The 27,056-nt window shown below is 36.2% G+C and overlaps 3 protein-coding genes and 1 pseudogene across 5 annotated transcripts; 3 read left to right on the forward strand and 1 right to left on the reverse strand.

The window, feature by feature from the left end:
* Positions 1-6,492: 6,492 nt before the first annotated feature.
* On the forward strand, positions 6,493-6,876 carry LOC145640639 (uncharacterized). The gene has a single exon (XM_081691881.1). It carries the CDS (start codon positions 6,493-6,495, stop codon positions 6,874-6,876), a length of 384 nt encoding a protein of 127 aa, XP_081548007.1.
* An 814-nt stretch (positions 6,877-7,690) lies between these two features.
* LOC145638416 (heterogeneous nuclear rnp K-like protein 2) lies at positions 7,691-15,829 on the reverse strand. Of its 2 annotated transcripts, none has more exons than XR_014114657.1 (9): positions 15,330-15,829; positions 13,382-13,486; positions 12,488-12,751; positions 10,415-10,473; positions 10,246-10,337; positions 10,030-10,142; positions 9,108-9,170; positions 8,473-8,605; positions 7,691-8,082 (listed from the first exon to the last, which is right to left on the reverse strand). XR_014114657.1 is itself a non-coding variant. In XM_081689385.1 (9 exons), exons 1-9 carry the CDS (start codon positions 15,792-15,794, stop codon positions 8,070-8,072), a joined length of 1,251 nt encoding a protein of 416 aa, XP_081545511.1. In that variant the 5' UTR covers positions 15,795-15,829; the 3' UTR covers positions 7,691-8,069. The 2 variants fall into 2 exon arrangements, 1 of the variants encoding a protein (XP_081545511.1); XM_081689385.1 differs by having other exon boundaries at positions 8,529-8,605.
* Positions 15,830-16,827: 998 nt separating this feature from the next.
* LOC145639460 (transcription termination factor MTEF18, mitochondrial pseudogene) lies at positions 16,828-19,661 on the forward strand (annotated as a pseudogene). The gene is made up of 2 exons (XR_014114887.1): positions 16,828-18,927; positions 19,102-19,661. The product of XR_014114887.1 is annotated as a transcription termination factor MTEF18, mitochondrial pseudogene (transcript).
* A 4,212-nt stretch (positions 19,662-23,873) lies between these two features.
* On the forward strand, positions 23,874-25,804 carry LOC145640641 (F-box/LRR-repeat protein At4g14103-like). Its single transcript, XM_081691882.1, has 2 exons — positions 23,874-23,951; positions 24,938-25,804. Exons 1-2 carry the CDS (start codon positions 23,874-23,876, stop codon positions 25,802-25,804), a joined length of 945 nt encoding a protein of 314 aa, XP_081548008.1.
* Positions 25,805-27,056: the final 1,252 nt, after the last annotated feature.

Here is a 27,056-nt window from a genome sequence, read left to right on the forward strand (position 1 = left end):
ATTCAACCCGAGTTGTTATTGACCCGAATTTTACCAGAACTATTAGTAACCCGACCCAAAAATTCAAGCCGATCTGTTACTAACCCGACTCGAAATCAACGCGACTTGTTATTGACCTGACCTAAATTCAACCCAAATTGTTCCTGACCCGATTACAAATCACCTTAAATGCAATTTAGACCACCTTATTATTGTTGATCAAAGCATTTTGTCTAGGGAGACCGAATCAGTCCAGACCAGCAAAAGAAAGGAGCGTCATCCTCAAGCCTACCATGAACATTTATAACAACAAATAATGATCACATATGGTTCCAAACGGCATTATATGACCCTGAGATATATCCCCTAGAATTTCAAGACTTTTCGACACCGGGCCCCGAAACCTTCAAAATTTCTCAAAAAGCGTGAATATTAGCCTTCAATTTTGGAATATTTTTACTTTTCTTCGCCCGAAAATAAAAATTGCCAAAATTTTTACCATGGTCCATAATACCCTCCGGGAGTCCAATTGGGTGGGTGGAACCATCCTATTTGCCTTTAAATGGCCAATTTACCGGTTTACAACTTGTACCGATTAAATTAACTCAAGCCTACTACGAACATTTATGATAACATATAATGATCATATATGGTTCCAAACGACATTATATGACCCAGAGATTTATCCCCTTAAATCTCAAAACTTTTCGACAACTTAACGGGCCTCGAAACATCCCAAATTTCTCCAAAAGCGTGGATTTCAATTCTTGGAATTTTTTGACTTTTTTTCGCAAGGAAATAAAAATTGCCGAAATGTTTACCATGGTCTCTAATACCCTCCGGGAGGCCAATTGGGTGGGTGGAACCAACCAATTTGCCTTTAAACAATTTCATTAACTCAAGCCTACCACGAACATTTATGACAACATATAATTATCATTTATGGTTCCAAAAGACATTATATAACCCCGAGATGTATCCCCTGAAATCTCATTTCTTTTCGACACCAGGCCCAAAACCTTCAAAATTTCTAAAAAAACATCGATATTAGCCTTCAATTTTGGAATTTTTTGACTTTTTTTGCCCGGAAATAAAAATTGCCGTAATGTTTATCATGGTCCCTAATATGCTATGGGAGTCTAATAGGTTGGGTGGACCCATCCAATTTGCCTTTAAATGGCCAATTTACCGATTTACAACTTGCACCGATTTCATTAATTTAAGCCTACCACGAACATTTATGACAACATATAATGTTCATATATGGTTCCTAACGACATTATACTACTTCGAGATATATCCCCCTAAAATCTCAAGCCTTTTCGACATCGGGTGCCGAAACCTCCAAAATTTCACAAAAACCGTGGATATTAACCTTCAATTTTGAGAATTTTTTGACTATTTTCGTCCGAAAATAAATATTGCCGAAATGTTTACTATGGTCCCTAATACCCTTTAGGAGTCCAATTGGGTGGGTGGAACCATCCAATTTGACTTTAAACGGCCAATTTACCGATTTAAAACTTGCATCGATTTCGTTAATTTAAGCCTACCACGAACATTTATGACAACATATTATAATCATATATGGTTCCAAATTTTATTATATGACACCAAGATGTATTCCCTGAAATTTCAAAACTTTTCGACACCGAGTCCCGAAACCTTCAAAATTTCGCAAAATGCATGGATATTAGTCTTCAATTTTGGAATTTTTAGACTTATTTTCGTCCAAAAATAAAAATTGCCAAAATTTTTACCATGGTCCCTAATATCCTCCGGGAGTCCAATTGGGTGGGTTGAACTATCCAATTTGCCTTTAAACGGCAATTTACCGGTTTACAACTTACATTAATTTCATTAACTCAAGCCTACTTCGAACATTTATGACAACATATAATAATCTTATATGGTTCCAAACTTTATTATATGACATATAATTTCAAAACTTTTCGACACCGAGTCCCGAAACCTTCAAAATTTCTCAAAATGCGTGGATATTAGTCTTTAATTTTGGAATTTTTTGACTTTTTTCGCTTGGAAATAAAAATTTCCAAAATGTTTACCATGGTCCCTAATACCCTTCGGGAGTCCAATTGGCTGTGTGGAACCATCCAATTTCCTTTTAAACTACCAATTTACCGGTTTACAACTTGCACCGATTTAATTAACTGAAGCCTACCACGAACATTTATGACAACATATAATGATTATAAATGGTTCGAAACTGTATTATATGACCCCAAGATGTATCCCTCAAAATCTCAAGGATTTTCAATACCGGGCCTCGAAACCTCCAAAATTTCTCAAAAAGTGTGGATTTTAACCTTAAATTTTGGAATTTTTTTTTACTTTTTTTCACTTGTAAATAAAAATTGCCGAAATGTTTCCCATGGTGCCTAATACAATCCATGAGTCCAATTAGGTGGGTGGAACTATCAAATTTGCCTTTATATGGCGAATTTACCAGTTTACAACTTGCACCGATTTCATTAATTCAAGCCTACCACGCACGAACATTTATGACAACATATAATGATTATTTATGGTTTAAAACAGTATTATATGACCCTGAAAAGTATCCCCTAAAATCTCAAAGTTTTTCGATACCGGGACCCGATACCTAAAAAATTTCTCAAATTGCGTGGATATTAGTCTTCAATTTCGGAATTTTTTTTTAACTTTTTATCGCCCAAAAAAAATTGCCGAAATGTTTAACATGGTCCCTAATACCCTCTGGTAGTCCAATTGGGTGGGTGGAACCACCCATTTGCCTCTAAACGGCCGATTTACCGGTTTACAACTTGCACCGATTTCATTATGTCAAGCCTACCACGAACATTTATGACAGCAAATAATGATCATAAATGGTTCAAAACGACATAATATGACCCCGGGATATATTCTATAAAATCTCAAGTCTTTTCGACACCGGGTCACGAAACCTCCAAAATTTCTCAAAAAGCGTGGATATTAGTCTTCAATTTTGGAATATTTTGACTTGTTTTCTCTCGAAAATAAAAATTGCCGAAATGTTTACCGTCGTCCCTAATTCCCTCCGGTAATTCGATCAATTAGGTTTGTGGAACCATCCAATTTGCATTTAAACGACCAATTTACCAGTTTACAACTTGCACTTATCGACACCCGGTCACGAAACCTCCAAAATTTCTCAAAAAGCATGGATCTTAGCCTTCAATTTTGGAAATTTTTGAATTTTTTTCGCCAGAAAATAAAAATTGCCGAAATGTTTATAATGATCCCTAATACCCTGCAGTTGTCCAATTGGGTGGGTGAAACCATCCAATTTGCCTTTAAACGACCAATTTACCGGTTTACAACTTGCACCGATTTCATTAACTCAAGCTTACCACGAACATTTATGACAACAAATAGTGATCATATGGTTTCAAACAACATTATATGACCCCAAGATTTATTCCCTAGAATCTCAAAGCTTTTTGATACCGGGCCCCGAAACCTCCAAAATTTTTGAAAAAGCGTGGATATTAGCTTTTAATTTTGGAATTTTTAGACTTTTTTTCGCCCGGAAATAATAATTGCCGAAATGTTTACCATGGTCCTTAATACCCTTCGAGAGTCCAATTTGGGTTAGTGGAAACATCCAATTTGCCTTTGTTTACTAGTTTATAACTTGCACCGATTTCATTAACTCAAGTCTACCACGAACATTTATGACAACAAATAATGATCATATATGGTTCCAAACGGCATTAAATGACCCCGATGTGTATCCCCTAGAATTTCAAGACTTTTCGACACTTGGCCCCGAATCCTCCAAAATTTATTAGAAAACGTGGATATTAGCCTTCAATTTTGAAAATTTTGACTTTTTTTCGCCGAGAAATATAAATTGCCAAAAAGTTTACCATGGTCCCTACTAACGTTCGGGAGTCCCATTAGGTGTTTGGAACCATCCAATTTGCCTTTAAACGACCAATTTATCGGTTTACAACATGCACCGATTTCATTAACTCAAGCCTACCACGAACATCTATGACATTAAATAATGATCATATATGGTTCCAAACATCATTATATGACCTCGAGATGTATCCCCTAAAATTACAATACGTTTCGACACCGAGCCCCGAAACCTCCAAAATTTCTCAAAAAACGTGGATATTAAGTCTTCAATTTTGGAATTTTTTGAATTTTTTTTCGCCCGGAAATAAAAATTGCTGAAATGTTTACCATGGTCCCTAATACCCTCCGGGGTTCCAATTGGGTTGGTGGAACTATTCAATTTGTCTTTAAACGATCAACTTTATTACCGGTTTACAACTTGCACGGATTTCATTAACTCAAGCCTACTACGAACATTTATGACAACATATAATGATCTTATATGGTTCCAAATCCGACTCAAACCCGAGAATGACCCGACCTGATTCTAACCCGCAAATTATAGACCGGAACCGAACTCGACTCGAACTGGAAGCTTTGCACTTGAACGCTGCTGACCATTGATTTTACTTAGATCTAACGGTTGACATATTATATAGTATTTTTAATCTTCGTTTTCAGTTTTCCCCTTTGAAGCTTTACACTTGAACGCTGCACTTGATTCTCTCTCCTCCATTGAAGCTTACTCTGAACTTCTCTCTTCCATTGAAGCAGCTTCTGAGGTAATATATTTATCTTCCATTACAATTCTCGAATTTCAATGTTAGAATCTAGGGTTTTAATTGCACAATCGTTAAATTAATTGATAGTATAATTAATTTAGGGTTCTTCTAAGGTGGAGTATTGAACTATTGGATGTAATTACTGAAAGCTCATAATGAGTAATTTTTTTGCTTGAAATTGCAATTTACGCTGATTGAGTGAGGAATTTTACGAGTCTTAATCTCTTGATTGCGTCAATTTGGTTGCTAATGTGCTGCATTTTTCTTGCCTAAAGTCGGAAATTTTTGAGGTCATTTGAGCATATTCTTATTGGAATTAAGGCTTTTAGATTGTTGTTGTTGAATTTTTTGGAAGTTTTGGTGGAATGTAATGTCAATATGTCATCCTCTCCAAAGGGTTTCGAATTCGAGTTTGACATGAGGAAAAAGTGATTATTTTGAAGCTAATGATCATTATTTAGCCACAGACTAAACTCGGCCCAAAACCGACACCCTTTCACTAAAACGACCATGTCTTAAAATCTACAAACTATTTGAAGCTAATGATCATTATTTAGCCACAGACTTGTTTTAAGGAGCACTTGCTCCTCTGTTGAGGAGTTTCACCCTCTCCTTTCACCCCAAAAAGTTCGAAAATGCTAGAGGTTTATTCTTGCCAGGTTGATTGTTAGGTTGAGCATAAGCAGCTTTAGAAATCAAAGAATTTGATTAATAAAAGAGTGAGGTATGGAAGTTGAGCTTATGTAGTTCATGTTTTATAAGTTACTTTTTATTTCTTTTATCTTTTTGATTGATCTTAGTTTCTATTGGGTTATAGCGGGTTATTCCAAAAGAATTTTCTTAGGAGATTTACGATGAACTAATCATGGAACCCAGTTTTGTAAAATTCATATTCGTAAAAAGTCAACTTTAGTAGACTACTCCTTGTTACTTATGTAGCGAAGATGCACTCATTGTACCAACAAGTGTTTCTAACATATATGAATAAACAGTGAAGGCTGAAATTTGTAACTTGTTACATGTTTGTCTATCGGCTTAAAGCAGCTATAACTTTTGATATACTCTCTCTGGGAAAAGGAGACCTTGTCAGAGATCTAAGAGTTAGAGAAGAAAGCGAGTGTTAAATAAATGTCATATAGGAAATGATTCTTTTTTACGAATGGTCAAGGGGAGAGTGGATTTTATCTCCGGGGAAGAAAATGGATTATTCTGTGATAGTCATATTTGATCTTTAAGGATTATTCTGTGATAATCATAGTACTCCGGGCTTTCAAGTTGTCTCCTTGTGTTATTAGTTCTTTCTCTGGATGTAATGATGTAGTTGTGTTCCTTTCGTACATTAGATGACTAAAATTTAGGACTTGGAACCAGTATTGTCATTTATATTGTGTAATGCTAGTGGTCAGTCCATTGTGTTGTGGTTGACTTTATGTGTTATCAGGATTAAGACGCTGTATTTTCTATTGGGTTTTTCTTCTTGCTAAATTTGTAGGGACAGTCCTGTGATCTTAGTAAACCTCATTTGAGTTGATGTTGATGTACGTAATGGTTGGTTTTTTTAGTCCTATAAATTAAGAATTCTTGCTTGGTTTAGAAATAATTGGTGTACAGGACTGCAATAAGTTAGAATTTATAGAATTATCCTTGTAATGTGATTTTGGACATAATTTTAAATTCTTATTAGGATATTTTCATCACTTCTGATGGTAGTTGTTTGTGAAATAATTTGATTATGGCCTTTAATATTTTGCCTGAAAAACTTGTGATGGTCAGTACCAGTAGTCAGCTAGACATATCAATAAGTTCATGCTCGTATTTGATAGTAATCCTTTATTATTTTTTGTGAGGTAGATCATCAAAAGTGATGGCAAGCAAGGTTGTGAAAACTGTGGCAAAAGCAGCTACTGAATACCAATATCCTTGGCAGGAGAAGCTAGTAAAGTATAGAGACGAGCTTTCCAAAGGAGTTTGGGGTTATTGGGAACTTGGGGCATGGAAGCCTTTGGGAATTAGTGCTCGTCGCCGTGCTAGGATCCGCAAAGAAGTCTTACTTGCCGAACAAGACTGGCCTTATGACCCCGCAAGGAAAGAGATGAGAACTAAGAGGAAAGGACACAAGGTTGACAGAATAGCAGCAGAGAAACGTGCAAATACTGCAGAATTGATGAAGAAGATGCCGCAAATGTTACTGGACTACAAGAAACGTAGATGGGAGAAAAAGATGAAGGATGAGGAATCCAAGAAGTAGGTTTTGATCCTGAAGTATTAACTTCTTTCATCTTAAGATTTCTCACTTTCCTTTAGCAAGCAGAAGAAGTACCATTTTTCTTTGTTTTGGGATTCAGGCGTGGTTAGTGACTGCAACCGTGTTTCTCCCCATAAAGAATTTGAAATAGAGCAATATGTTCTCTTGATCGTATTGCTTCCTTTTTGGTACATCAGCTTTATAAGCCACTCGCCCACTCCTTTTTTTCTAAAGAGTGTTTTTGTTAGAACAACTTATATGGTTCCCTCATTGCTTTCACAAAACATGCTAAACCATGTGAAAAAGCTTAAGTCACACATTCCTTGTATGTACAATTCAATTCATATTTATCTAAATACATACATGCCTATCAGCTAACATGTTAGTGCTAACAGTTAGGGTTACTAGGGTATGTTCGGCAATAGTTTTGAACTAGCATTTCTAGCAATTTAGACCCAAACCAAATACTACGGAGTATTATAGCTGTTGTACTGTTTGGCAAGGCAAAAGTTCAACATAACAATTATAGAATGAAATAAGTAGCTTTCATAAAAAATTATGTAACATTCAAGTACTAAATGCTACCATATTTGTCAAACGTGCACAAATTTTTACTTGGGATACCTGAAGTCCTGAACGATAATAATCATACATGCTGCCGAAAAGAAAATTGTAAACTTAGAACTTCGACTACCATATCATTTTGCATTAGGAATTTTGCACAAGATGCAAATTCAGCCCAATTAATAAAGAAAAAAATGTTGGTTTGTGGCAACAAAACTTTCCAAAGAGTATTTCCAAGACATAACAGCGTAAATAAACTAAAATCTGCTCACAAATTTACACATAAAAGCTTCCATAGTCAAAACTGAGAGTATGTTGTACAATACTGTATCCAAAAGAATGCGTCTCCACACACCACTACACCAGGTCTAATACAAGTTAAATGTTAATGTAACAATCAATATGTCAACTATGCTAGTCTGAGGAGTCTCCTGGCGTTTATCATTGAAAGTAAAGACCTAACTCAAAAGTACAGATTTAAACCAGGGAAATGTTAACGATAAAAGTTTATGCATGTCTTGAATGTGATCCGGTTTGCTTGCTCTTCAAAGTAAAAGTTGTCGGTCATATTTAAACCAATAGATACATTGACAAGAAGCGCAAGAGTATGCATGCGGGAAACTTTATCTCTTTCACTGCGGCAATCTGCAAGAGGGGAAATCAAAGTTTCTCAATTGTGCATGCACAAAATAGCATAATCATGCAAAGGAATAGTCAAATACAGTTTCACGGGTGCAAATTCATTTACATTATTTTATAAATATTTATAATCATAATGTAATTTAAATTATCTACATCAATTAAGTAAGAGCTTTTTAGGAATTCCAATCATCAACCACTACTGTTTTATAGAAGATGGAACTTTTTCCAGACATTCATAATAATATGAACTTATCAAGTTTGGAAAACGATAATATAAAATTAACTCCAGAATAATCACTCAATAAACATTGAATTAGCTACTTCATATACACATTATTGGGAAACAATAGTGAACTACTTTAGTCATGTAACTTTTACAGAAGGCAAACACACCTTAAAGCATTAAGTAGTAGGCAGATGATAAAAGAGTGACGAGGATGAACGTTTACACTGACTGCTCAGCACCAGCTTGTTGTGTCAACTGAGAATATATATATTCATCAACTCTCTGTTTTGCCAACGCTACCTGAAGAGGGATACAACACCAGCAACAAAGCCTTAGTCCCAAAATGATTTGGGGTTGAAGAGTAATATAACAATTAAAAGCAAGCCACCCAAAATCAAAAAGAAAATAGAGAAATTGGGCCAGGTTTCCCGAGGGAGGACGCCTTCTCTCAGGGCAGCAGTCAACTAGAATTAGAAGACTGCTCTATGAGGGCTTCCCTCTTTCCTGGGCTCTGCTCGCCCGTCTACGCCCCGACCCAGTAGAGCAGGAAATCCAAGGTTCACCATCGCCTAGTTCAAAAATACGTGATATTACCCCTATCACCTATTGCTTGATAAACTGAGTGTATTATGTGGTACGTCCTTCGATAATTATAAACAATAATGCAAGTATAATATCAGCAGTCCACTATCCCCAATTCCAGATTAAGAAGGGCAATGGTGAGTCTCTAAGGCTGTCCATCTAGAAAGTATTTTAAAAAGCCCAAGGAATGAAAATTGAAGAAGCAAAAGAACAAAATTACCTGCTGAGCTGAGCCAATAAGCTGGAGCTGCCTATGTTTCTGCTCACCTTTTCCCCCAAATACCTGAGAGTTAAAACAGAACGAGCATCATGTCAGACAAGTTAATGAGATGACATGGTGGTGGATCTGCCTATTTTTCTGTTCACCTTTTCCCCCAAGGCATCATACATTGAAAAAGTTCAATACAAATGCCCATTTTAAGTACCCAGAAGAATAATGAGATGACATGGTGGATAATTATAATGAGAAAATATTCAAGACGGAAGTTATCATAAGAAAATGAACAGAATATACAGGCATTTACATCGAGGTAAATTTTCGTGTAGTAGAACATCCTTCAGACCTTGACATGTAATAGACCGATACGAATCTCAATTCTTCCAGAGTGTTTCTTTCTCCATTCCTTAGTAAGTGTGAGGTGTCTTTTATGGTTATGCATAGTTATTGAAGTGTACTATATATAGCATAAATTTTAAAACTAACTTAAAATCAGAGGTAAGTTAAACGGATGAACAACATTATATTTAAACATGTTACAGAATAAAATGTGAAAGTCATGCTTTTGCAAGTTATAATACAGAGTGCCTTGATGAGCATAATCACGGTTTCACGGTGGGGGTTCATTGGTTCAGTTGTTTGGCCTTAAAGCTTTGTGCTGTGGTCTTTAGACTAGTATTTTTCTCCCTTACATATAACAAATAGTCCAAGGGTAAGAAGGATATATACAAAGACTGCAAGACATAAGTGATTTTTCACAAGTTACAGAATAAAGGGATATGGAATGACACTGAGCATATCATTCAACATTAAATTTGCATAAATAATTTTGTAAAGATGTAATCATTAGTTAATTATAAAAAAATATAACTACTGTCTACCATTACAAATAGTGCTTAGTATAGAATCACAACATTGATCACACCTTAATCATAGCACCAGATTCAGTTCTAATCCTTGATATGTTGGAACCAGCTCTGCCAATCAAGCCACCTACCATTGTTTCCGAGATCACCATATCCAATGTCACATATTCAGCTACAAAATATACCAGTCAGGATGATTTTATTGTAAGAAAAACTTAAGAATTAACATGAGAATAAAATAGCTGTGAAGTAAATGCTTATAAAAGCAGATTTACCAGCATTTGGGTCCATATAATTCTGAGCTGCTCGAGCAATGCTCAAGTTGTATGTTGGGCTGATTGAAATTACTTGCTTGGGTGGGTTTTGCCTGATCATAGACAAAATATGAAACAGAGAAGAGTGCAGATAATGGAACTCAGGTTAGTGAGCCAGAAGTATATTTACCTAAGTTCAACACCAATCTCCTCCACGGCTTTCATTACAGCAGAAACTTCACCTGATATCTGATACCGTCATTAACAATGATCATTTCTCGGAATAAAGAGCAAGCACTAAGCATGAGATGGAGTTCTCAAGAATCCCAGTTCCCCACCCAATCACAGAAGCATATTATTGTCACAACTAGATGGTGAAAGCATCTCATCATGCTGAGATGCCAATAAAAATATCAACATGAATGAAGATAAATAAGCTAGTTCAGATAATGTACATTAGGGTTCAAACTTTAGCTATTTTATTTCACTTCATTGGTCTACATATTGTTAATGTTCTCATTTTGGTCCAAGGATTGGTTCACAAGTACATACTTTGCACCTTCACACCACAGAGGCACGGATCATAACAATTCAAAATTATCATTTTCTTTCCTCTTTGGACTACAAGTAATCAGCATTATAGATGATTCAGATTTCACACATGAGGAAGAGAGCATAAAAAAGGATTAGTTTGATCAATTAGTGAATTATGTGCATATACTGCTGTTTCTCCAGCAGTCTAGCTACACTTAACATGTGGTGATACTACACTTCCATTAATGTCTCTGCTTTTGGCACTTTATTTCTTCCACTAATTACTCACAATTGGTTAGGTATGGCTCTTTATAACTACATCTCCTCAAATCATAGGTAGTTGAATCCGTATATGGTGGTGACATATAATACGGAACTCTGAAATTAAAAGAAGTGCCTATTTGTTATTTTCATGCAGGTGAATGTATAGACCTTTTTTTCCGACGTTCACGCATTGAGTCTAAAACCTTCATAGCTTAGTTACTGCTAATGCTTTAATCCACACTTTATTATAGGCTTAGAAGCAATATATGTTTTCCTTTTACAATCCATAGATAACAAGAAAGGGGTAGCAAGATTGCCCCAACCTTCTGACCAATTACTGAGCTCATAAGTCTCAGCATATCAAAATCCGTAATTTGCTTCCCCATCCATGATGTAAACAGTAAAGCTAGAGGAATAATAGGGTAGAAAAAAGAGTTGGCAATAAACATAAGAGATATCTGATCCATACTCAAAGCCAGACTGACGCAAATGAGAACAGTCAAGGAAAGCCTCCCAGATAACCTGTATTTCCTTTTTCCTCTTTCCTGGTGCAAACCTACCAATCATTAAGTTACATACTTGTCAGTGCCACACAAAGGGCAGGCGAGGGGAAGTGTGCAAAAGGTAACTGCATTAAAGATTGGGAAGGAGAGGACGGGAAGGAGGGAAAGGGAGGGGCTGGAGGGAGGAAGGAGGGAAAGGGGAAAGGGAAGGGAAGGCGGGAAAAGGGAGGGGACGGGAAGGAAGATGGGGCAGGGAAATAAAGGAAAGAGCGCAGGGAGGGAGAGGGAGGGGACTTAGTTGGATTGAAAGGATTGACAACAAAATTTTCAAACTTCTTGAGAGGACCGGATGCCCACTAGTAGAGCTACCAGAAAATAACACTTAAACTACTGTCTTCTATCTCCTGTACTAGTTAGTCAGAAATCAATTAGAGACATCCATGATGTCAACATATGTTTTAGTTCTCATTGCACAAACTCCAAACTCAACTAACCACAACAAAGTTAATTAACATATATAAAATTTTATACAAGTAAGCTACCTGACTTAGATCCTATTCCTATACGTGGTCATAGACTAGTAGCATGTTCTACATTGAAACAAAACAAAACTGGCATATAATATTATACAGACTCTAAAATACCCACTAAGAAAGGATAATGTTACATCTACAAGGAGTTGAGTTCCAAAACAAACCCACAACAATAATACATTTTCTAATTGGTCGGTTACAGTTCTAGTGAGTAATGTTCATGTGGATTGCATGTATTTGCCATGTCACTGGGAGACGTTTGTGATGGAGATCTATTAACTGTAAAATTTCTTTATAGCCCTTTTTCCACATTAAAAAAGAAAGGAATCTTGGAATTTTCCCTTATAATCGTAAGAAACTAGAGCAAGGACCATATGCCCAAGAAAAGATAGAACTACGTAATGGTAGGATTACAAACGTTCTTCTTACCTGGACCAATCGATCAGATTCATGAGCAGATGCACACAGAGGCAATTGATTTGGCGCCAGAACAGCAATTGTGGCACCTGAAGAGTTTCTAAGCTTTTCAATGTTCTGACCTGACACCCCTATTAAGCCACCAGCTTGTGAACCAGCTATTAATAGCTTTACTGAATTTGAGGTTGCATGTCCTCCGCTGATGCCAGCAGCAGCAGCAGAATAAGGATCAGTTGCAGCAGCAATGCTTAGTGCAGGTGCACTGCTCCCATCATCCTGTTTTTTTAAGAAAAAAGCTCAATAGGATAAACAAGGCCAAATTATCATAGCAAGAGCAAATGTGTGTTCCATCATAAGACCATGTAATACTTCCAGTAATCCAAAGGACGGAAATGGAATCCCAATACACTTTAAACAAGATTTCCCTAACCATATGTATATTAGCAGAATAGCATATTTATTTCTTAATTATTGGATGTCTAGTTCATCTGGCTCACAAGACCCCGTTCATTGCTTCATTCATCAAATGCAATAATTTGTCACTCAAAAACGTGTAATAATTTATAAAGGTGAACATGAAATGTATTTAGTTATTTACACAAGTTGACAACCAGAGAAGAAGTGGATGAATATCAAAATCTATCCAAAAAAGGAAGGATCTGCTTTCAGATACACCAAATCACCAATTGGAAGACTAATTTTTTATAGGCTATCCTACAAAATAACTACTTTAAAGCATAAGAACATCATGAAACATTATAATCACAAAAGTTTGTAGAAGGTTGGTTTTCTTAACACATTCTACTTAACACTCAATAATATAAAACAAAAAAGTTGTCTTATTGACTAACTTACATAGCAGAGTTGTTAAGAAAAAACAAGATTAGGGAAAGCAGGATTAAATACCGCAAGGATAAGAGAAGCAATCTGAAGCAAAGCCTTCTCCGCGTCACTGATACCACCAGCTTCATTCTCTCTAGAACTAACAATTATAACACGTTCCTCGTATCGCTAACACAAAACAGTCAACAAGTTAACATAATGTCAGTCACAAATCAGCTTTGATACAAGAATTTCATTTGTTTTGTTTTCTCCATATTATACCCAAAAGTCAGCAAAAAAAATGCTTAAACTGGAATGTACATTTAACAAGCAATCATGAATCACAGTATCACTTAATAATTAATATGGCAATAAGCAACACAGCTTTTACGAAACAGATGCCTAGAACAGAAAAATGAGACTAATTACTGTATAAACTAATATATTATGGCCAATATACAGGAGTTGGACAGAGATAACCCAAACACTGCATTACCATATTAAAGTGACTGCAATTATTTGTATACAAAATAAGCTACTTCTGTTTAAACTACAACATAACCAATCCATTCGACCTCAGCCAACAATACAAAGATAATTTAACTTGGAAGCAGCTTCTCCAAAGATGAACATACAATAGGTTAAATTTATGATTTATCTGAGATTGCATTAGCAAAAGTTTGGCGGCAATCTGTAGCAAAGTAGTTTTAAGTTTAAGTCTCTGCTCTCCAAAATCACATTTTATCCAAAAGTTGTTTGCTGAATAAGTAAAAAAACAGAGCCATAGCTTTCAAGCATCAAATGTTCAGGGAAAATAAAGATAACAATATTGAACTGTAAGTTCTAAACAGTACTCCATATAAAGAACCTTCCATTGTCTTTCTATGAGGAAACTTCACTTCTATGGACCCAAGTTTTTAGCTTAAATCAAACGATTATTATTTCCATCTAATTAGAAATTTGTAAAGACTGCAAGCTTACAAATATAGACCTTAGACCACATATAATTGCTATCATACAATCAGCTCAACCCAACAAAAACAAATATTAGTAAATAAAATAATATAAAAATTTTGAATTCAACATGAAACTCACTCTATGAAAATTAGGGGAAACAATTATTTAAAAAATACAAGTGTTTTTTTTTTTTTTTTTTTTGGTACTATTCTATTCAATCAGTGACATCAAAATCTAGGAACATGAAAGCCCTCCAACGTATTTGCCCTACTTGAAAGTTTCTAGGCCAGATAGCAATTTGATGGTTCGAAATCACTATCCCTGAGTATTCTTTCATCTAAAAAAGCAACCAAGAGCTAATCTTCATGCAGCAAATCTCAATTGCATTTTATTTTATTGTATGAGTCATAAACTACACTAAATCTCACAGCCTTGCATTCCACCAACTCAGTTACACAAAGAAAGGTCTCTGTATGATTTTATCTCCTATTGTAACATCATGCCAGAATCAAGAAGAGATGCCTCTTATACCCTATAATGCATACTAAACTCATCTTCCTAACAGCATCAACAAACAGTCTCTAGCACAAATTAAACTAGCAATATACATTCCTCAAACTTTCAGCTTATTGGTTCAGATACCAATTCAGTATTTTTTTTACCCAAGAATTACTCGAGTCTTCACCGAATTAAGTTACTCATATGTGATAACTCCAACGACACTGCATCAATTCCAATTAACATACAGATCATACATCCTCTCTTGTCAAGTCAATCACACAAATTCTAATTAACATCATCATAACCTATGAAGTTGAGAACTTCCAATCTCAGTAACTTGAACAGCTTCAACTATCTCATACTCCAAACATAAAAAATGAACCCCAAAATCAATCAAAACAACAAAGTCCCCTAATTTCAAGAACCCCAAAACCCCATTATTCTCAAAACAAATTTTCTCAATCTATATAATCAAATTCCCAAAGAAAAACGACATAATAGAATATAATCCAAACAAAAAGCAATAACAAAACAGAAAGAAAAAAAAACCCAATTAAAATTGAGCAAAACTCACAGCAATAGGATCAGCAATTTTGATAGTAGCCTTAGTATCATCCCTAATCTTCTGAACCCTATGACCCCCTTTCCCAATAACCTTCCCAATTTGACCAGAAGGAACAACAACCCTAAACAAAATATCATTCCCCAAAGCTTGGCGTTTCGTGGAGGGAACCTCAGCCGAATCCGAAACGGGTTCTCGGGGACGTTTCGAAGAGGGGCGATCAGAGTAATGGGGTTGAGGGTAAGAGGGGTATTGAATTGGGGGTAAAGGCATGTGTTGAAGCTGAGAAACAGAGCCATAATCGGAGTATTGATGGGAAGGGTGGTGGTGGGGGTGGTGGTAAGGGATGTTTAAGGGTTGGTGATGGTGGTGGGGGTGCGGTGGTTGAAGCGGTGGATGTGGTGGTGGGATGTATTGATGGTGTTGTGTGTATGGTTGGAGGGTGGGGATTGATGGGTATTGTCCTTGTTGCGCCATTGTTGAGTTTTTTTTGGTAGCAAGAATATGAAGCAAGAAAGGGTATTTATAAACAAAGTGTTGGTTTATGAAGGGGGAGGCCAAGGTGTTAAGGTGAGTCGGGTTTGAGTCGGATCGGGTACGGTTTTTGAAGTTTAGTCATATTAAAGTCATTATATTCGTACAAGTTTGAAATTTGAATTAAGTTACTTTCGAATCAATTTGAAGCGGGTTGAGTTAGATATTTTAAGACCACAATTTTACTCTCACATTATACTTTTAATCTTGCTATTTTTTTTTATAACTTGGCATGTGTACCGGCTTTGCAGAAACAAGAAGCTATGAGGGGCAAAAACATTTATGGCATAAGAAAGTGCTTGGGACTGATTAGTGATGATCGTTGACAAATTAAAGTAGCGCATATCTTTTGGGAATGTAATCGAGCGGCGGATTGGTGCCAATCGCAGAGTCATTCGGGACCCAATTAGAAATCTTTAATAATGTTTTGTTATAATTAAGTCACATTTAAGAGGAGGATACCAGAGGTGTTACGATGCCACGCCTTGTCTCTCCGTAAGTAGAGTTTTTTCTTTATGTTGCTTCTTTACTCTTTGGTTGTTTTCTTTATCTCTATTTGATGCTTGTATCATCATTTGGATGAAAAAAAAAACTTTTGTCTCTTATCAACTCCACTCAACCAGAAGTTAAAAAAGTAAAAAAAAAAAAAATGTATAAGCATCAACAAACGTTGAGGGAGGGGAATGGAACCTAACCACCCAGAACTGATCCCCGAATCAGGATTAGCCTAAAGGGTGAACCGGGTAGAACATAAAAATAAATAAATAAATAAATAAATAAAAAAAATAAAAAAAAAATAAAAAAAAAAATAAAAAAACCAAACGTTGAGGGACGAAATATATAAACTCCAGATTGGATCTTAACTTAAAAAAAAAATAAGATCAAGTAAGAAACAAATTCTAAATAAACCAATTGTTGCCAAAATTAAGAGAATATAGTCAATAGGCACTAGAGATTAGGAGTTAGTCCAATTGTTAAAGAGAGAGCCCTAACAAATCTCTCTCAATGTACCTTCACAATGCGCCTGTTCTTCCCTTTCACCCCCTTCTCAAATCCTCTCTTTCAAACCTTACTTCGCCATTTCAGCTCCAACACAAATCTCCCAACTCTTGGCAAAATCCCCACTAAATATCGAACTCAAGCAATCAAAGAAGCTCAAGAAGTTGTCACAGATTATCTTCATACTACCAGTGCATTACCCTTTTCATATGCCGAGTTCATCAGCAAAAACTCCGTTCATTCTCTTGCTGAATTGATGTCAAAGGTAGATTTTTCATCCATTTATTTCCGCAAGAATTTTGAGAGGTTTCTCAGGTATAATCCTCTTCATGAATTTGGGTTCTTTTATGAAAGTATTGGGATTCATTATTGTAATATCAATGATTTTTTGAAGCCAAATGTGCATTTTTTCTCTGATGATTCAACTGTATTGAATGTTGCTTGTACACTTGCTGGATTTGGGTTTCCTTGGAATAAGTTGGGGAGATTGTATGTTGAAGAAATTTCAATTTTTGAGAATAATCCCAAGTTTTTGGGGTCAAAGTTTAATGGGTTGTTAGCAATGGGGTTTAGTACTGAACAAGCTGTTGGTATTTGTCTAGGGTTTCCCTTTTTATTGAAGGGGGAAGAGGTTGGATTGAAGGGTGAATTTGATGAATTATTGGATGAATTGAAAAGGGTATTGATTGATTATGATTTGGGGGATGGATTAGTTGGAAATGTGGATCTTTGGTATGAGGTTTGTAGGAAACTTAGGCTTTTCTATGACTTGGGTGTCCCGAAAAGGGCGGTTGGAGAGTCGATTAGTAAGTGTTCTGTTGTTTTCACTGATTATTCAGAGAAGGTTTTGGCTGAGAAGGTGGAGTTCTTTTGTAAGTTGAGTGTTGTGAAAGCAGATGTTGGTTTGTTGCTTCTTTCCCATCCTGAGATACTGAGCATTGATATCGAAAATCGTGTAGTTTCTGTATCCGGATTTTTGAATCATTTTGGCTTATCCAAGAACGAACTTAAACTCCTTATGGAGAAATACTCTTATGTATTTGGTCGGAATAAGATGTCTAATTTGCCCCATATTCTCAGAGCCATGGATCTTCATGAATGGTTCTTCCATAATATGAAGTTGGGGAAGTATCCGTTATTTGGTGATTATGATTTGAGTAGTCCCGATGAAGGTGAAGACGCGAATTATGTACAGGAGATGGAGAACATCAAATGCTTAAGACATTATAGTTATTTACTATGTAAGTTGAAATTTTTTCATGGCATTGGATTTGGAGAGCATGGTTTCACCATGAAGCTCTTAAAAGATGTACATGGTTCTGGTAGTGACTTACATGAGCGATTCGATCTCCTACTAAATGAAGGCATTGAGTTCTCCAAACTGTGCAAGATGATAAGTTATACACCTAAGATTCTTAATCAGGAGACTGACTCTCTTAAACGGAAAATTGACTTCCTTCGCCAGGAAGTCGGTTTATCTTTGGAGTTCCTGGAGACTTTTCCAGCCTATTTGATTTATAATTTAGAAAAGCGAATTAAGCCTAGATATAGATTTCATGTCTGGCTAGCTAAGCAGGGCTGGGTGAAAAAGAAGTACACTTTGTCAGGCATTATAGCTATAAGTAAGAAAGGATTCTTGGAACAACTTTCCTGTATACATCCAACAGCACCTCAATTATGGTTGGAGCAATGCGAGCAAACGAAGACAAGTGAATCGAAGAAAGTATCATAAGACAGTTTCCAGCTCAGAATGTATAGTGAGCAATGAAAGTTCTTCAGAGTTTCTAAGCACTTATTATTGATAGGTTCATATTATTCAAAGAAAACATATACAATTATTTTTTGGGCCTATGATTTATTATTTAAAAAAAGAAGTCAATTCTTTGGTCACAGATTCAGTTCAGTTTCATAACTTGAATTATTCAAAGAATAATATTTTGTGACTTTATCAGAGAGCCTATCCTCCTCATGTGTTGCTATGAACCTGATTTCTGCTTGTTCAGATGGAATTACATGTCTCTCAGATGATTATAGCACAAGAGATGGCTGTGAACATATTTCAGTCTGTTCAAAGGCAGTCCTGGGATGAATTGCTGGATACAAAAGTTGCTTGCGCCTGTACTTATGTGATGTTAATTAGGTTTCCCTTTACTATTGCTGGTTCTTCCCTATCCTGTCTCACCACAACATGTCAGTGAGAAAACCAGGATGTGCTTGAAAATCTAACCATGATCTGAATCTGTTTCAGGAGTTGTGACAACTATCCTCTACGCATCAGAATACTGTATATGCTTATTTATTTTTGGTGGGAGGGAGCAATCCTGTCTTTAAGAAGTTGCATCCATTAGGACCATCAACTACAAAGCTCCAGCCTAAAGTAATTGATTGACTGACTGATATTTCTTTGAGCATGATAAAGCTTCAGCTACCGAAGCTGCTATGGGTCATTGATTGACTGACATTTGCAGGCTCATCAGGTGATCATTTCAGGCCTTTGTCCTTGGAAGATATGTAAGAGTGTAAGAGTGAGAAAAATACAAGTAGGAGATGCCATGAGGTCTGTTAAGTAAAGCTAAACTTAAATAATTGGTTAGATTTTCAAGCACATCCTTGACAAAGCTCTTGTATAGTATGGAGTTCACAACTTATAGTTCCTGCAGTCTGCAAGAAGCGTCGAAGTTTGGTTCAGCATCAGCATATTCTGTATTTCTAAGCTTGTTTATCAATACCTACAATAATATAATATGAGGGTTTGTTCCCCAATAAGGTTCATTATAATGTTAGAGCTTGTTAGCCTTTTCTTTTATGCAATTTCTTGTATCCTTCAGAATACTTGGTGAATGGTGATTGTCACCTTTAAACTTTGCTTGTTCTGTTCGAATTTAAACAGGTTGCTCCATCACGTCGCCCTCAACTTGTAAGAAGTGCTCCATAGTAAACTAGCACACCAATGTATCATAGTTTATGACAATTGTCAACAAAAAAAACTCTTGCTTATCATTAAGTTGATTACAAACCTAAAATTTGTTCATGTCCTACACATACCTAGACCGTACTACCTCTTAAGTCTTAAGATGTGAATTTAACTCAAATCAAGAATGGGACTTTCTAAACGACCTTTTCAAACAAAATACGACAACTATGCAACGATGAAAGTAAGATCAAAGCATACTATGAAACTTAAACTCTATCCTCGACTCACCCTAACCTCCATCCCAATATTCCAAACAACATTTATTAGGCCCTGTTCTCTTCCGTTGAAATTCAATTCAGTTCAGTTCAGTTCAGCTCTTAATTTACGTCTAATGATATTGCTAATGATATAAGGCCAAATTTCATTCTTTTAAGCTCTTATTACAACGACGACGACGACGACAACAACAACAACAACAACAATAATAATAATCATCAATAAATAATAATAATAATAATAATAATAATAATAATAACAATAATAACTGAAATAATAATACTAATAATAATAATCAATAAATAATAATAATAATTATAATCAATAAATAATAATAATAATAATAATAATAACAACAACAACAACAACAACAACAACAACAACAACAACAACAACAACAACAACAACAACAACAACAACAACAACAACAACAACAATAATAATAATAATAATAAATAAATAATAATAATAATAATAATAATCAATAATTAATAATAATAATAATAATAATAATAATAATATGTACATTTGTATATACACATATGTATAGTAATAAATAATCAATAAATAATCAAAGATCACTAATCCGTAGTTAAAAATCACTAATTAATAAGTTCAGTTTAGTTCAGTTCAGTCAATCGAAACAGACCCTTAGTCTATAATTCTCAAAATACATCCAAATTTTAACTTATATGCCAAATAATACATCCATTTGGTACAAACAAGTGAAAAGAGAAGCGTTGTAACTTAAAAACCGAGAAAGTATAAATAATAATTAATGAAGCTTTAAAAGAAATAAAAATTGGGAGACTAGAAATAAACTCTCCTAAAAGGCCAAGTTCAAGAAAATGAGATGAAAATGGAGGAAAAGAGTAGTAGCAGCGTCAACAACGACGGAGTTAAGCTCGGGATTGAAGAAGCATGGAAGTGGGTTCCGAGTGGGACCCACTGGTGGTGGGTCGTAGCTAGCGCCGCCCAATTAGGGTGGGGAATCAAGTCCTACAAAAAAGGGTTTACCGGAGATTGCCGGTTTATGCCTGCCAGAGCTTTCGGCGTCGCCTCTCTCTTCGTCGGCGCCGCCGCAACCGCCTCCGTTGGCGCCCTTTCCGCTGCCGGCATTCATAATGTGAGTTTTTTTGGGAATATTTGTTGGATTTTTAGCTCTAATTTTATCAATTTTGGAAATTTTTGATTAATTTTTTGTTGGGTTTTGTTGGTTGAATGTAAATTGATTTGGGTTTGTTTAGTTGATCATGGTTGAAATTGGTTTGCATTTGAAATGAGGATCTGGGGTTTGTTTATTGAAGAGTTTAATTTGGTGTTTCAGCTGATTATTTATTTATTTATATTTGTGTTAATTATGCTGTTAATTGTTAAAATTTTGAATTATTGAATGTTAAGTTGGGAACTTTGGTTTTTATAGGTTGTTGCAATGTTAACTGAATTCTGAAGTGATCCCAAATGCAAATACAATCTCCTAATTACAAACCCCTTTGGCCTTCTCTTGTTTAGTTTCTCATTTGATAGATACAAAAAGATTAAAAAAGAATCTCTTTACCAAAGTCGAAAGCGATCTTAGGGAATATCTTGAAGTGATTGAGATGGATGAAGTATTAGGCTTGGAGAAGTTTTGGTTCAACTTGTTAGGTAAACTATACCCTGAATTGATCAAAATGTATGTCTTCAACCTTATCAGCTTCTAGTTAAGACTCTATGAAACAATTAAATCAAGCAGTGTATTGTGATTCCACTTCATATCCATGAGCTCAATGCTGGGGGCTTGCCATTCGGCCAGAACTTCCGTTGTGTACCTGGCCATTTGCTAATTTTTATGCCCGCTTGCTTGACAGTTCAGATAGCTTACATTAAAATGATCAATTGTGTACAAAACCTACATTTGGGTAAAAACTTTAGGTACACCAATGAATGTGCACCATTCTGTTTCAAGGAATAAGGAATGCTGATAAGTTAGAGGTGTTAAGATGTACAAGAGTAGTCTATTTTGAGCAGGAAGGAATGGAAAAGTTCATATCATCGTTCTGTTATATACCTGAGCCCTAGTCAATCTGCGAAACAACTACTTTTTCTTGTGGGAATGTATGATTGATTAATTCATTTAATTGTTCTGATAATTGTTTCATATAGGAGTCACGCTCTTGTTTTTCGATCCTTTCATCATTGAACTCATCACCATTGTCTATTCAAGATTAGATCAAAAATCAACCTGATGTTGGTTGATTGTGCTATTTCTGATTTTATTTCGCAGTATCTACTTCTCTTTAGATTTTAGGCTCCTCTGGATTCCTATACAATGCTTACCATTCAATTAATTTCAACTGAAGTGTAGTGGTTTCTGACTGAAATTTTCCAACACATTTTGCATATTTTTATTACATACCCCTTAGGCTTTGCCTCTTGTTTGAATCCCAATTTCAGAATTTCTGGTCAACAATTATCATGCAAACATTTGCATTGAATGTTTCTGTGTTACTTATCCTAATAAGTTGCACATCTTTTTTAGGTGGAAGATATGAAAGAAGCTGGTGCTAATATTAGGACGGGACTGGGTGTTCCTCCTCGAACCAAGGCCAAATAACATCGTCTTTGGCTATTCAATATTAAGATCTTACTTCTTAAAAACAAGATTAGGTGCACCTTGTTCGAATCAACCCGAAGACTTCCTTACCAGGTGTATTTCAGCTCCAAAACAGAGTTGAAGGACACATTGCTCTTTCTTTTTGGGCATAGCTAAAGGAAAATTCGACGCACGTGCTTGTAATGGCCTCTTTTTTTTTTTTTTTTTCCTTTTTCTTTTCCTCAGCTTCCTTTCTTAGGCTTTGCATCTACAATCAGTGTCAATGGTTTAAAATTTATATGCAGTAAACTCTCAATTTTGCCAATCTACATTATATTTTCTTCCTGATTATTCTTCAACTCACCATGTCACCATTGTACTACACTAAGATAAATTTTCAGAGGCACTCGGATAGTTTAAACATGATTTATTTTTAATGTTGAAAGAAAAGTTATGCATTATCAAGATGATGGTGAGCATATGGTAATTAATGTTATACGGAGTAACAAATTTTAAAGGTATGACTTAAAACCAATTGTTAATTTTTTATTTTTTAAAATCACCCTCTTTCAAGGCCCTATGATTATAAAAGTTTAACCATGATGTACAATAAATCACTTTCACTTTACATTTAAACGACAATAAGAATCAATGGCGACAAGAAGATTAAAAAAAAAAAAAAAACTTTATCCATTATCATTACGAATATTTTATTTTATTTTCTATCCTTTAAAAACAACAAAATTCCTCAACACAAATGAAGTGTACGTGTATAAACAAATCATCGTGTATGTCAAAACATGTAATCAAGAATCAACTTAAAGTTGGTAAGTAGTCCAAATTAACAGGAATATATTCACTAAGCCACAAATATGCTATAATTGGGGGAAAAAAAATGTAATTATTGACATTATAAATGCTTAACTTACACAATCATAACATCTAAAGAAAAGGTTCACTGAGATAAGAGTTCTAAGGAACCTTTCACCACTATCAATTTGTGCTAAGGCAAATTATTCACTGTCACATACTTGTAGAGTTGTAGTATTTAAGTAGCAAAACACCAAATAAGTTCACTTTACAACAAAATATAAGTTTAAAAGACAACCAGCAAAACAATTAGTCTAAGCTGATAGGAAACCATATTTCTAAGGTCTATTCAGTAAGCATATTAGAGCTAATTACATATGGAACAGAAAACTTGGAAAATTATACTAAAAATATCCGCACCAAAACGCTAAAACTCGGTTCGGTAAAAATGAAATTCGTTACGAATCGCCCGAATCGTGATGGTGCGGCCGCATTTTCGAACCATGATGAGAGGTTGTCGAAAGAGGTAATCAAGGTCTATCGGAAGAATGATAGGTTGATAAGGGTGAAGTTGCTATGTGGCAAGGAGATTGTGAATGTTATTAGTGCTTATGCTCCCCAAGTTGGTTTGGATACAGAAGAGAAACAACAATTTTGGGAGGAGTTAGACGAGGTGGTACAGGGTGTCCACCACAGTGAAATTATATATTGGAGGTGATCTAAATGGGCATGTTGGGTCGAGTCGAGAGGCTACGAGAGTGTTCATGGAGGATTTGAGTTAGGGCAGAGAGACGTAGGTGGTGAAGCTATTATGGATTTTTCCCAATCATATGACTTAATTTTGGCTAATACTTGGTTTAAGAAGCGAGATTCACACTTGATAACTTTTCGGAGTGGACCAAATGCAACACAAATAGACTTCCTGCTCACAAGGAGCACGGATAGACAAAGTTGTTTAAACTGTAACAAACACATGGACAATAGAGCAAAACCAAAATAAAAAATAAAAATAAAAAAATAAGAGCAATTTGGTAATTTCACTCAAGGGGCTGAGGGAAAAAGGGGCTATCCATTATTTCTCATCAACAGTAAAATTGGTATTTTAAGAAGTTTTTTTTTGGCAGAACTCAGAAGGAGGGATCTTTTGAGAAGTTACTCCGTGTTATACTTGAGTTGTAGGTTATACCAATATTTATAGGCTCAAAAATCCATATTTTTCCATTGAACGAAGCGCAGTTGACGTTCTCCGTTGGATCGAATACTTGTATCCCCAATGAAGTGGGTAAGTTGATTGTTTTTGTTATCATCATATCAATTTCTCAATCTAGGGTTCATCTTTCATCTGATCTAATTTAATTGTCAGTCGAAATTGGTTCTAAATTCTTAAGATTACCGTCAGAAAAGTATATTTTGATTATTGAATCCTAAAAATAATGTATTTTTCGAGGTTGCTAATGTATTGCACAACCCTTTAATGTTCTAGATTGATAATCAGGGATGTTTTGGTTTCAGGACCACAAGTCTATTAATTTCAGGTTAAAAACCTTACAAGATAACAGCCTAGTGTTAGATAGGCTATCCAGTTTGCCTGTTGATTTGTTAGTACGGATACTTTCTGTGCTTCCTACCAAGGATGTTGCTGCTACTTGCACGTTGTCCACGAGAATTAGATGTGTATTTCCATGGGTTACAACCCTAGACTTGAGTGATTCACCTATATCTAATTGTTTGCAACATCCATATGCAATACAACTTTTCCCTACTTTTGTCTCTTTTGTTGATACCGTCCTCCATGCACACCGCTCTCAGAATCTCACCACCTTTAAACTTCAACTAGGCATGGACTTCGCCGACACATACTATACTATTTCCAAACATCGTCCTCATGGATGTGTTAAAGCCTGTTTCCCAGACTTGAAGTCCACACAAATAAATGCGTGGATCTCTTTTGCTATAACCCGTATTGGCCTTAAGGAGCTTCATCTCCGAATTCGTTTAAGGGAACCGGGTCAGCTGCCACCAGCTATCTTCATGTGTGAAACATTGGAGGTGCTCAAGATTGATGTCAACCTTGGTCTTCACCAAGCTTCCACTATGCCATCCTTTCGTCTTCCAAACTTGAAATTACTATACCTCTTTGGCACTGTCATTAACGATCATGGCTTTCTGCCAAGGTTAGTTTCAAGCTGCCCTTTACTTGAAGACCTCAGAGTGGAAGTATTTTGGAATCATGGCTGCACCCTAAACATCTCTTCGCTTTCTCTTCGGAGGTTGTGTTTAGTTGTGTTTCATCTTGATCATACATATAAAAACACTGATTTTCTGCTTATTGATACTCCTAATTTGGAGTATCTTCATTATAGTGGTTGTTTCGGGTGAAAACAATGGGGCCTTGCCGAAGGCCCGTTGAAGTGGTGAAGACTGGATTCGGTCCAAGGGATGTTGGGCCGAAGGTTTCCTGCACAGCAGACACACGTAAACTAGCCTCGGGGGTGTTGCCGAGGAAGGCCCCTCCGATGCTAAAGTCAGTACAATGTGTAGAGAGAGAAAGCTATGCAAGAGAATTAATTGCTTGAGGCTTTTGTGTGTTATCTACAAATGAATGAATTGAAGGCTTTTATACCTTAGCACATATGGAGAATGTGGGCCGTGGCCCCATTGTCATGTCTGGTGGACTGACCTTGACTTTAGCACAATTGGAGAGTTGAACCTGGACCTTGGGCTTTTAATTGGATCATTTAATGACTAGGCCCAATTGGACTAAATTGGACCCAAACAACTTGCCCCCCAGACCCGATTTGGAAGGATGACGGGTCGGGTCTGATTAATCAGAAAAGGAGGGAAGTAAATGATTTAGTTAATCCAAGAAATTCGGATTTAAACCGTAATTAATGAGATAACAACGGTTAGGTGAATGATTGTGGAAGTTGGACGGATAATGGGCGGTTTAATCATGAGGTCGTGTGTTTAACGGTTACTTAGTGGAGCATTTAAGAGAAATTAAAGCGCAGACTCCCAGAATTCCCATTCTTGGAGATATAATCAGAGGCGCGTCATCCCTCCTCACTTCTTCACCAACACAAATCCAGAACTCTCGAGAAAACACCCAAGAACCCGCATCAAAACTTCGCAAATTCCCCGAGCATTGAGCTTAGAAACTGAGATTCGTCACTACCAATTCGTAAATCGGCAACTTTCGCTTCAGATTGAGGTAATTCCCTTTGATTTTAGTTTTTATTTTTCTTCAAATTCGAACTCTTCTTCCTCTTTTTCGACTTTTTTCTTCGAAACTCATCAATGGCGAGGGAAGTTAGAGGTAGGGCCCGTGCTCCAAGAAGAGCAAGGCCGATTCCCGATCCTAGGAACAGGACGGGGACCTGGAATGGACAGAGAGCAGAATCTGACCCTGCTGAAGGGATTAGGGCAACTCCCATTTCTTCGGCTCCTCCTCAGGGGGCGGAGGGGCCGAGCGTTTCTGGGCGAGATGATGAAGTTCCCGCCGTCCTTTGGGATATCCTTCCTGGGTTTTCAGAGTGGGAGGATGCTGAAGTGGCTTCGGCCATGATAAAGAACCGCCCCTACTCATGGTGGGTAGAGAATGCCGAACAGTATCGGTTTGCCGAGCAGATTG

This window comes from Chenopodium album, chromosome 7, assembly GCF_948465745.1.
Source record: "Chenopodium album chromosome 7, dcCheAlbu1.1, whole genome shotgun sequence".
NCBI classification, from domain to species: Eukaryota; Viridiplantae; Streptophyta; class Magnoliopsida; order Caryophyllales; family Amaranthaceae; genus Chenopodium; species Chenopodium album.

Excerpts from the sequence above, each read along its gene's own strand:
- LOC145638416 (XM_081689385.1), bottom strand. The coding sequence starts at position 15,794 with ATGGCGCAACAAGGACAATACCCATCAATCCCCACCCTCCAACCATAC. Across the intron at positions 12,752-13,381 it reads TTGCTTCTCTTATCCTTGCG|GATGATGGGAGCAGTGCACC; the intron begins GTATTTAATCCT and ends TTAAAAAAACAG. Across the intron at positions 8,606-9,107 it reads TTATTGGCTCAGCTCAGCAG|GTAGCGTTGGCAAAACAGAG; the intron begins GTAATTTTGTTC and ends ATCCCTCTTCAG.
- LOC145640639 (XM_081691881.1), top strand. The coding sequence starts at position 6,493 with ATGGCAAGCAAGGTTGTGAAAACTGTGGCAAAAGCAGCTACTGAATAC.
- LOC145640641 (XM_081691882.1), top strand. The coding sequence starts at position 23,874 with ATGAAATTCGTTACGAATCGCCCGAATCGTGATGGTGCGGCCGCATTT. Across the intron at positions 23,952-24,937 it reads ATGAGAGGTTGTCGAAAGAG|GACCACAAGTCTATTAATTT; the intron begins GTAATCAAGGTC and ends TTTTGGTTTCAG.